This window comes from Antechinus flavipes, chromosome 1, assembly GCF_016432865.1.
Source record: "Antechinus flavipes isolate AdamAnt ecotype Samford, QLD, Australia chromosome 1, AdamAnt_v2, whole genome shotgun sequence".
NCBI lineage: Eukaryota > Metazoa > Chordata > Mammalia > Dasyuromorphia > Dasyuridae > Antechinus > Antechinus flavipes.
The window spans coordinates 725,035,155-725,047,688 of NC_067398.1; the positions used below are offsets into that span (position 1 = coordinate 725,035,155).

A 12,534-nucleotide genomic window follows, 5' to 3' on the forward strand; every position below is an offset into this window, starting at 1 on the left:
CCGTTGTGGAAATTTGACTGAAATGGTTAACTTCTTTGGGATTTGAGTTTTGTAATTTGTAAAATGAGAGTTTTGTGCTAGACCATTTTAAGAAATTTTCATTTTTTATCACTAAATATACCCTGGATTATTTTAATAGTAATGACCCCATCATATCATGAAAGACTGGCTACCATCCAAAATTACATTTACCCTTTTAGTATGCAAGGATCATAAACTTGTACAATGGAAGTAAATTGATTCCTATTTTAGGGCCCTAGTCAATGAGACCCAAAGGAAAAGTTGTCAATCCATGTTCAAAAATCTGGGCTGCTTGCTTCCAGAAAGGAGTAATCTTGTATAATAAAAGGGTTCTGTTCACCATTACACCACATTATGTGAAAAAAAGAAATGTTGTTCCATTTACTGCTGAACCAACACTGAGAATGCGGTCAAAAGTCAATAATTGGCCAAGAATTTTTATCTTCTCTCTGACAGAAACATGCTATAATTCTTTTCATAATTGAATGCTTCAGACTCTTCCCCAAATAACACTAATATGTGGGCAGGAACCACAGAAAACTGTAGCCTCGACCTGGAGATCTAACTTATCAGTGTGAGAATGAGTTAGAATGAGAATCTTCAGAGCTTTATAACAACTGGAGTATTATGGAAATGCCAATTATTAAAGAATATTTAGATATTTGGATAATTGGATGAAATGTAGGTGACAAATTTTCCTTTTCCAGAGAAATAAAACTTTGTAAAGTGGCTGAATAAAATTTTGGCTTAATTCAATTGAACTGAGAAATTTTGCCACCATTCGTGAAGATGCAGGAAGTAGGATAAGAGTCATTGTCTTTGGAATCAGAATGTATTGGGCCAATTAAAAGGTTTCAGAACTTTGGATTTTTTTTTTTAATCTTCAAAGAGATAGACAAGGAACTCTTTAAAGTCTCTTCCTGGTCTATTCCTAAGGATGCTAAATATGAAAGTTTTAGGAAAGACATACAATTGCTTGAAAGGCAAAAGAAAAAATATTGAGTGTTTAGTGAGATATATATTAGTGAGAATTATTCTTGTGCTCACAGGCAAATAATTTCTGACCTTTAAACCTGACCATCCCCAATCGATGGCTTCCTCACATATAGTGAAATCTTCACCAGGTGGAGCACTGGGGATGAATTGGCCCACTTTCACCAGGAGTTCAGTATCATCAGGAAGGGACACATAGTTCTGAATGTCATATTGAGCCTCAGAGCTTCTTTTCTCATTCATAAACACCAGGTCACCAGCACTGTTGTTAAAATGAATGTCCTTCAGAAAGGAGTGAAGCTAAAGGGAAAAGAAATTTCTGTCATTTCTTGGTATCTGAAATCAGGGCTTTCCCAAAAGCAAAAGCTGTGCAATATGTCAGGTGGATGCTGAGTTTGGTGACCAGAAGATTTGGTCCCTGTTTGGAAAATGACACATGGGATATAGAATTCTGCCTCATCCACTTATTAACTCTATGTCTGTGGCAATTAATTCATTTTCTCTGGCCTTACTAATCACCTTTGTAAAATAAAATACCAAAGTACATATCCCAAAGTGCAATGAAAATTACAGCTGTTTTTCTTAATTTTCTTGAAATTTTCTATTTGTCACGAAACATAAAGGGGGTCAGCAAAATGTTCAAAAGCAATTTGCTCTTCAGTTTGGAACTATGTTCAAAAAGTTAACAAACTGTGAATACCCTTTGATCCAGCAGTGTTACTACTGGGCTTATATCCCAAAGAGATTTTAAAGAAGGGAAAAAGACCTGTATGTGCAAGAATGTTGTGGCAAGAATCTTTGTAGTGGACAGAAACTGGAAACTGAGGGGATGCCCATCAATTGGAGAATGGCTGAATAAATTGTGGTATATGAATATTATGGAATATTATTGTTCTGTAAGAAATGACCAGCAGGATGATTTCAGAAAGGCCTAGAGAGACTTACATGAACGGATGCTGAGTGAAATGAGCAGGACCAGGAGATCATTATATACTTCAACAACAATACTATGTGATGATCAATTCTGATGGACGTGGCCATCTTCAGCAATGAGATGAACTAAATCAGTTCCAATAGAGCAGTAATGAACTGAACCAGCTACACTCAGCGAAAGAATTCTGGGAGATGACTATGAACCACTACATAGAATTCCCAATCCCTATATTTTTGTCCGCCAAAAACTACCATTTTGTACACTATTTCAAAATCTGGTTCTTTTTGTACAGCAAAATAACTTTTTGGACATGTATACTTATATTATATTTAAGATATTTAACATGTATTGGTCAATCTGCCATCTAGGGGAGGCAGTAGTGGGAAGGAGGGGAAAAATTGGAACAAAAAGTTTGGCAATTGTCAATGCTGTAAAATTACCCATGCATATAACTTGTAAATAAAAAGCTATTTAAAAAAAAATAAAGAAACAAAGACTGGGAAAAAAAAAAGAAATTTGCTCTTTATAGGGGAATCTGTGTGTTGAGGAAGAAGTCCATGACTTTGGACATACCATGATTTTAGTGGGATCTGAATGTATGTTCTTGGAAGGGATACTTTATTCAAAGGAAACAAAGAGAGCACCAATTTGTTCACTTATTATAAATAACCAAATTGAATGGTAAGTTGAATTGTATGCTCTCCTTGGTCCTCAGCATAAACAGAATTTGAGAGTTTATGGGTCTCTGAAGAGCAACTATCTAATATAAATTCCCTTCATGCCTTCTGTAATGCCTGACCCATCATTAGCAAACTTATTTTCACCTTAAAGTTACTTCTTTTTCATTCACTTCGTCTTCAGGACTTTACTAAAATATAATTCCATCCTGAAAATATTGCTTTCTTTCTTACTCTTTCAGGTTTTTTTTACACATCTCCTGAAATCTCCTGATTTATTGATCATGATGGAAGAGTCAGATTACTCCTTGTTCCCCATTACCGCTTCCAGATCAACAGCATTCATTGAGCCACTTCTCTTTTTACTATCACAATATCCACATTTATCACCCAAGCTAAAGCTTGTTGGTTGTCATCTCCTGATCATCAAAATATTCTTCTTTCTTCCTTAGGAAAGGGTTCAGGGCTCAGTCTTTCTCTTTTCTTCACTTTATTTTCATATTAGGAGGACTTCAACATACATATTAATAGCCTCTTACATCCCTTAATATCCCTGTTCCTTAATATATTTATTTGCCATTATCTCCTCCTTTGTTATATGCAAAAATGATCATGACCCTTCACCTTACCATTACTCACAAGTGTTTTAATTGCTTGTTTATCAGTGACAATTTTGCTAAACTTTTTTCAATTTATTTTTCAAATGGTTTATGATTTGACTCTTATTCCCTCTAACCCACATTTCTTTTTAAAACTTCCACTAGGTATACCCTTTACCTAAAATCAGGGTCAAAGTCAAGTAAGTAGTCTATTGGGATTGACTGACAGATAGTATTATACTACTTGCAACCTATAGAAAATATAGTTGGACTAGGAGATTTGGAAATCTAGTATGAGAAAGAAAGGAGAAATATATCAAGAGTACATCACAAAGCAATGGCAGGATGGGAAGACAAAGCAAAATGATAAATGGGAAAGTAAGACTGATATTAGGCAGAGAAGTAAGATCTAGAGGAAGATTATCTCACAAGTCTCAGGTTCAAATTACTAGTTGTATCCATTTTTTTAAAGAACTGAGAAAAGTTCTAAGGAAAATTTTATTCTTTCCCCAACTTTTCCTCATGATACCTGTCTGTCAACATGCATTGTAATGCTGTCTGTCAACATGCATTGTAATACACTTGGTTGTTTCTTTTCCTAGATAATTCCGATAACTTGAAGTTTGCTTAGCCAAATATACCAATAATTAGCTAGAGATAGATATAAATTTAAATGATGTCCAAGAGCCTAGCCTCTGCCCAAACAAGTCCTCAGAGCAATTGTCCCCATAGTATTGTTTGAGTTTAACAAATAGCTGTGTGATTCTTTGTATTGGTATCCCTAGTATCTAGTAAAGGGCTTAACACAAAGAAAATACCTAATAAACAATTACAAAACGTTTTACTTGTGAAGAATGTGAGACCCTGATTCTTCATTTGCATGTGAAAAATCCAAAATGGAAAACAAACTTGCTTCTTGTTGATATAGTGCCCTTTCTACAACTATTCAATCATATCAATAGGAGCACTTTAGAATTTTTTAAATTGTGCAACTCTGAAACCCATAGATTATTGGGCAAACTGTCACTGCCTGAATATGGCCTAACTTACAGAGATGAAGATTATTGGTTTGTTGGATGGATAGTTGGATGGTTATTGCAAATTTAGGAAAAGGTCTCTCACTGAAGAAGCTAAACTTGCTGTTGAAAGAGTTGCCAAAGAAATGACCTGGGAAGTGGCAAGAGTAAGAACTGAGTTCGTGAAGGAGGGAAAATCAAAAAATTTCTGCCAGCCCAAGGCTAAGGTCATAATTCTATTGGAAAGAGACCTGCAGTATCTCACCCCTCCCAGGAAAGGAGACTAGAGGAGCACCTATTAATTTAACTGGATGAGCACTTATTAATTTAAACAATTGTTGATTGATTAACTTTGAGTCTTTTCATTTGTATATGGAAAGTCTAATAGAAAAAAAATGAACTTTCTCCATAAAACATAGATCGCCACTGTGTCTATTTTCCCAGTTATTCATTTGCATAGATCAATAGGAGCACTTTAGGATTTTTAAAAATTGGACAATTCTGAAACCAATGGATTACTGCTCAAATGACATAAACTTATAGCTTAGCCTGCAGGGATGAACATTTGGCAAATTAATTGGACGACCATTTTAAGAGGAAGTGTCTCACTGAAGAAGCCCTGCTTGATTGCTGGTGGAGTTGAAGTGAAAGTCAGAGCTGAGGCTTCAAACTTGGAACTTGGAAAGCTTCTGCCCATCAATTGCAAATGGTCTTTGCTCAGTGGTACTCCAGCAAAGAGATGCAGCTGATCTTGGTGCTGAAAGTAGTGAAGAATGCAGCTTTCTTTGGGAAACAAGCTCAAGGAAATCCCACAGCACTATCAGCCAAAAGAATTACTATATTCTTTGAGAAGCAGCGAGCACCATCTATTATTTGACTATGTCACAGGACTTTTTGAAACTTCCTTGAAGAAAGAACATCAAGGGACAGAAACAGCTACACCCAAAGAAGGAATACTGGGAAATGAATGTGAACTATTTGATTTTTGATTTTCTTCCCGAGTTATTTTTACCTTCTGAATCCAATTCTCCCTGTGCAGCGGGAGAACTGTTCGGTTCTGCAAATATGTATTGTATCTAGGATATACTGCAACATATTTAACATATATAGGACTGCTTGCCATCTTGGGGGGGGGGAGGAGGGAGGGAGGGGAAAAAAATGAAACATAAGTGATTGCAAGGGATAATGTTGTGTAAAAATTATCCTGGCATGGATTCTGTCAATACAAAGTTATTATTAAATAAAATTAAATTAAAAAAAAAAAGAAGAAGAAAGAACATCAAGGACTGTGGTTTTGAAGGTGAGAGTTTTCTTGGACAAACGTATACCATTTACCATTGCCCATTCAGGTGTGGGTTTTTTTTTTTCACTATGCCCATGCAGACAATGTGTATTTGTGTGTGAGTGTATCCTGGTGCTCCCAAAATGAGACTGTTCAAACACTACCCTTATGACAAATTTTGAAAAGGAGAGCAATTAGAGGGAATAATAATGTGCTCGGCTTGAGTCATGTTTACTTTTAAATGTATATATGAAGTCCAGTTTAAAAAATATCTAATTGACAGCTGACCTTGCAAAATTGGAAATCAACAGAGAAATTAGGACTGGCTAAGATTCAATAATTATCAACATATGAATGAAGTAAATAGAAGCTGGAGAAAATAGTACATAATTATAGCCACACTGTGTGATGATCAAATAGAATTAGAACTTCTCAACAAATCAGTGACCCAAGACAATTTCAAAAGACTTGAGATAGAAAATGCCATCCACATCCAGAGAAAGAACTATGGAGTCTGAATGCAGATCAAAGCATACTCTTGTCACTCTTGAATTTTTTTCTTCCTAAGGGTTTTTCCTTTCTATTCTGATTCCTCTTTCACAACATGAATATGGAATATGTTTAACACGATTGTTCAGATATTGCCTATATTTGATTGCTTGCTCTCCTGAGGGGGGGGGGAAAGGGAAGGAGGAAGAAAAATTTGGAACTCAAAATCTTTCAAAAATAAATTTTGTGAACTATTTTACATGTAATTAGAAAAAATTAAGTGATTAAAAGTAAAAGTCATCAGCATAGTGATGATAATTGAAACCATAGGAGCAACTGAGATTCCCCCAATGAAATATAAAAGAGCAAGGAGAAGAGCTAAGGACAGAATCTTGTGGGACACCCAAGGTTAACAGGACAGTCAAGATCCAAAAAAGGTTTTATAGGATTATCTGCTAGGATTATAAGATTAATCGGTCAATGAGCCCACAGTCAACAAACATTGATTAAACACTTATTATGTTCTAGGCACTCTGCTAAATGTGGAGTTATGTAGAAATGCAAAAGACAGTCCATTCCCTCAATATACTCACAATGTGACAACGTGCAAAGAACTTGTATCAAAACAGTATCTTAAGGGGGGAGATAGAAATAATCACCAGAGGAAAATCAGTAGCATTAAGATGGATTAGAAAAAAACTACCAAATAAGTGAAATCCAAAAATGCAATGGAAAAAACTAGCTAAGACAACATAAAGAGGGAAGGAGAAAATTTTAGTCACAGAGGATAGTCAGTGAAAATAGTAGGAAAGTATTTTGCATGAGAAACTATAAAAAAGCCAGTGTCACTAAATCAAAAAGTATGTTAAAATGTAGTGAAAGACATAAAAAGACTGGAAAGTTATGAGGTGAACCAGATGATAAAGAATGTTTAATGCAAAACAGAGGATTTCTGTTTAATACTGGAAATCAAAGGAAGATATCACAGTTAGGATTAAGTACACAAAATGTAATAGAGAGAAAAGAAAAGTGTTTTCTAAGTTCAAGAAATCATTTTCACAAGAATAAGTATAAGATGGGTGAGATAATTTTAAGAAGCTTTGTAATAATTCATGTGAAAAGAAAATATCCAGAGTTTTAGTTGACTAAAGCTTACTATATGTTAACATTGTGTCTAAAACAGTCTCATAAAGCTAAAAAAAAAAAAAAAACCATAGCAATCAAAACTGATGTAGTTTCCAGAATATGAGTTTTTTGAGGGCTCCAATGTATGCTACTCTGTTTAGATTGATTGTGAAATCTGAAGATTTTGTGAGACCCTACTGTAAGTGTCATTCAAAATTTCAAGAATCAGCAATGGATAGGACCAATTTCCAAGGGACCGTTACCTGCCAAGGATGAGGCACCCAATTTTCTCCAGCTTTCTCAGATACAAACTCTGATTTCATCAAAAGCTTCTTATGAAGGGCCCAAGCCACAGCATATACAGCATTGTAGATGGTATAACTCAAGCCAGATATAGTCATGTCAAAAAGGAATATAGGCAAAGCCTCCAAGGTAGCATTTGGTACACAATTTTCTTCTTCCAGATTGTTATATTTTTTCTTGCACCAGAAAGCTGACAACCAGAAATCCTTAAGCACAATGTCCTCTGGGTCTTTATTAGGGTTGATTGACCTGAGAAAAGACTTAAAACCAGGAACTTCACTGGTCTGATATTTAAATGTAAGAGCTCCGTGGAAATTGTAACTATCAAAAGAGTGAGGTCTCATGGTGATGTCCCAATGAGAAGTAGCGATCCACACTTTTAATGTTGGGAAATAGGGAACTTGTGAATGTCTCAAAATCATTAATGAATCTGTGTCACCATGAATCACAACTATCCTGGATGGAGATTCCATTATCCTGGACATGAAATTCATCTCTGATTCCTCATGTCGTCTCTCACTGACGGGGACCTTCTCCGTGAAGGCCGCACAGACATCACGCTTTGCCATCTCCCCTGTCACTGCCCGAAGGAATTCCTCACCCCTGAGATCATCTGTGATTACCAGACCTACCCAGGTCCATTTAAAATGGACCAGTAACTGGACTATGCCTCGGGGCATGGAGGAGTCCCTGGGGGCCATTTGATAGAGAGAAGGAAACTGGGTTTTATCACTCAGGATGGGATCAAAAGGGCCAAAACTGAGCTGGAAAACAAAGATAATGTGAAAAATTTTGAATTACATGAATGTGGTAGTAACAATAGAATTGTTGAAAATTATATACTTTCATCAAGTAAATTTTTTTTTCTTTCTGGAGAGAAATGCAATGAATTTTAGAGTACACTCTCATTTATAGGGGAATTTTATCCAACCCAAATTTCTATTTTTATCCCTCTCATTTAACTACTTGCTTGGTAAAGAATGAGTTCTCCTATTCTTCTATTGTTACCACTCCAACTAAATGGTTTTTTGGATCCTTCCCAAATACATGAAAATATACTTGTTCTTGCCCAAGAATTGCTTATTATTCAAAAATAGTTATGTTTCAGTCATGGTGATGACAATGCTTTTATGGAAACAAAAACGCTTGAATCATGTGTTTGTGGATATTGTACATGTTTATTGAGACCAAAGTAAAACAACTATAAAAAAATAATAGTTGTGATTTAAATCAATGTAGTGGTTTTCTTTTTGACACTAGAATGTGAATTTTACTTATTTAAAGACACTTAGAAATAATAATTAATAATTTAAAGAATTTTGCATTTACAAAAGCTATCATTTGAACACTTTGAATTTTTATTCACTAATCTACAAATTTCAATATACACATATTAAACCAGCTATTGAAAAAGGCATGATTTGCTGTGCAATTATTAAATCACACAAAGTTTTATATTGCCTAGTTACATGCAATGTACTTGGATCTGAGAGAACATCATAAGTGATATTATTACCATGATAGTAATTAGCATACAACTTTTTTCTTCAGCTCTCACTGGATGGTGTTATACTTTGATCACAGTAAATGCTAAAAAGATCAAAATGAAAATCTTGTAATCCTTAAACTTACATTTTACAACATATCTGTGACACCCTATATATTCAAAGTCACCTATGGACCCCTTTATTATCAAATCAAATTAACTTTTTGAAATCCTCATTCCTATTGATATCTCTGCAGCTTTGGATACTATGAATCATGTTCTTCTCCTGATAGCTTGTCTTCTCTTTGTTTTTCTGTTACTTTTTGTTTTCCAGTTCTCCTGCTACCTTTATAACTGATTATCTTTAGTCTTTTCTCCTGTATATGCACCAGGTTTGGGATTCAGTGAATGGAGCACTGAATCTGGAATTAGGAAGATTTGAGTTCAAATAAATCTTTAGATCTTTACTGGTTGGGCGACCATGGGCAAGTTATATTCTTCCTGTGCACTTCAATTGGGAATAAAACAGCTCCTGTCTCACAAGGTTGTCGGGAGGACCAAGTGAGCTAATGTATTTGTAAGAGTATTTAGCACTTAAGATTTAGGGGAGATAAAGATTTAGAATGTATCAGGCCCAAGATCACCTACTAATATCACTACCTGTGGGAAGTTGTAAAGCTCCAGCAAGGTTCCCATTTGTATAGATAGAGCTGAGGTGGCTCCTCCAATGACAGCCACAGATTTGTCCTGCCTTCTGCAGCTGAAGTTAGGGATGAGCTGACCCTCCCCTGTCAACCACCTCAGGGAGCTCTCCAAGGTTCTCTCATCACTGTGGTAGGCATTGTAGACCTGGAATCCCAGAGAAATATTGGGCAACAGAACAGGATCCCTGTTGATCTGCTCCACAGCAAACCTTATGGTCAAAGCCTGCTGGTAGTTTTTATGGAGCCACCTGAGTGAGAATCAGAAAGAACCAACAAAACCTGACGAGAAAATACATTTCAGAAGGAAAATTTTCACAATTAAGTGAGGTTCAAAAACTAAGCACTCCGGCCCCTTTTGTTTTTACAATAATAACAGCAACAACAATAATAACTAACACTGATATGGTGCCGGTCTATTATTATCTATTTAATTTATTTTATCCATTTAATTTATTATCATCTATTATTATTATAGATTATAATATATATTACATTATATACAGCATATAATGTAATATGTAATGTATAATATATTACTATAGGTTAATAATATATATTATATTATATCTTCATGACAACCTTAGGAGATATATCCACTATTATTATTCCCATTTCAAAAATGGAAAAAAGAGGGGAACGGACAGTCAGTAAGTGTCTGAAACCAGATTTAAGTACGTCTTCCTGGCTTGAGACCTGTCCTTCCAACCACTGTTGTACCTTTGTGCCCCAACCTGATTAAACATAACAAGATCCCTCAGCCCTGCACCATACCTGCTGTATGATTCTTATCATGTTAATGGCTATTTGCTTTGACTTTCTTATTTAAATGTCTACCAAACTCATTCATTTATTCAATTAATAAATAATGAGCAAATATGATGTGCTAGATAATGTCAATGATCCAGACGGTTCTTGCTTCCAGAGGGGCTCTATGATACACTAAGACAGGCAAGAAATGCCCACATGCCTTTAATACAAGATAGCAAGGGATATGTGCACATGCACAATAGAAAAAAATAGGGAATGATAAATGAGGGGAGTTCAGTTCCAAATGAAGTCATAAGAAATGGCTTCCTGAGGAGCAACTAGTTGGTGTAGTGGATAGAGCACTAGCCTGATATCAAGAGGATCTGAATTCAAATCCAGCCTCAGATCCTAAACACTTTCTAGCTGTGTGACCCTAGACAAGTCACTGAACCCCAATTGCCTCAGCAAAAAAAAAAAAAAAAAGGCTTCCTGAATTTTGTCATAACTCTTGAAGAATGGACTTTTAATCAGGCAGATAGCATTTACTGAATAACTATTAAATGCAAGCTGTACTTGGAGACATTAGGAATTTACAGTAAAGACTGAAAAACTTCTGGAGATTATCCTGAATGACTAGATCACTGGGCCTGGGCTCCTGAGTATAAATCCAACGTCAGACCCTGGGCAAGTCACTTAAATCTCTGCCTACATCAGGTTTCTCATGGGTAAAAATGAAAATAATAATAGCACCTCTCTGGCAGGGCAGTTGTAAGGACTGAATGAGATAATAACTATAAATGCTTGACAGGAACAGCAGGTAGTATGTGGCCGTTGGTAGGCACTATGAGTAAATGGGCGCTGCTTGCAATTATCATCATTATCATCAGAGATACCTTCATAAACAAGGATCAAAAACAGATTGGGAAATTGGAAGCCCATCAAATGTGAGAAATTGTGTGTATGTGTGAATGTGTATGTGAATTTGTATGTACTTCATCTCCTCCACCTCAGTTCCTGACTCACAGAGGTTTACAAGTGAGGCTGCACTGTTAACAAAGTGTGCCAGCTGAACAACAGGGGCAGAGCCCAGACAAAATTTCAGTCTTTGCCTGGCCATGAGAACATTGTCTGTATTGTCTAATAAGGTTCTGGAAGTAAGGTCCTGTAATGGGCTGAGGCTTGAGTTGATGCACTGAGGTCCCAAGCACATGAGGCTAAATAGTAATTGGACCATACTCTATTAATATATATGCTTGGAGAAAGAATGGCCCCCACCCACTCTTTGTGCATGCTCTGATGTGTTGTATAGGAAATGACGATTTTGGTGGGTGGAGGCAGGGGAGTGGAAAAGGAAGGGGAGGAGAGACTTTTGGGATTGCCATTGCCACGGTTGGCTCGGCTTGCGTCTCTCTCTGTTAGCTGGCTTCCTGTCGCAACTGCCCATATTTGCTATCGCAATCTTTCTTGCCTATATTTGCTTTCGCAATCTTTATTCACCTCTTCACTTCAATAAATATTGAAGATTTTCCCCTTAACCTGAATTCCTGACTCCGGCTGATTTTAAATACGCGGTCATTACAAGGTCCAACTCCAATTTGTCTCCTGCTTTGAGCCAGCAGAAACTTTCTTGAGAAACAACTACCAAATCCTCATTCACCACTCAAATGAAAATCAGAGCCCTCAAAGGAAAAATATGACCCATACTTTAACATAAGTTTTTGGAGATCCCAAAGTATTCATGTTTACTCTAGCTGGTGTCCAGACACAGCTCTGTCATCCCGTGAAAGGCAACATTAATGACGTCCCAGTTCCCAGTCACGGGAGGATTCTCTGGTCTGGGACACAAAGACATGTAATTACAGTGTCAGCATGAAGACTGAGACTCAGAATATGGGAGTGGAGAAACAAATTACCATGAATCCTAGGAACTCATCTCTGCAGCTTCTCAGGGACAAGAACCCTGTGGAAGGAAGAAGGGCAGAAGAGAAATATCACTGAGAGACACAGACAGAGACAGAGCTAAGGAACACAGAAGGGAAGTCAGACAGAAACAAAAGATACAATGATAATAGACACAAAAACAGAAAGCTCAAATCAGAGAAAAAGAATAATTTCAAATTTCAGCTTTGTAAGACAGAGAGATGAAAATTAATTTGCA

The 12,534-nt window shown here is 36.3% G+C and overlaps 1 protein-coding gene across 1 annotated transcript; it reads right to left on the minus strand.

Annotated features, from left to right (window-relative positions):
* Positions 1-7,139: 7,139 nt before the first annotated feature.
* LOC127545836 (vomeronasal type-2 receptor 26-like) lies at positions 7,140-8,617 on the minus strand. Its single transcript, XM_051973328.1, has one exon. The coding sequence runs from the start codon at positions 8,138-8,140 to the stop codon at positions 7,355-7,357; it is 786 nt and encodes a 261-aa protein (XP_051829288.1). The 5' UTR covers positions 8,141-8,617; the 3' UTR covers positions 7,140-7,354.
* Positions 8,618-12,534: the final 3,917 nt, after the last annotated feature.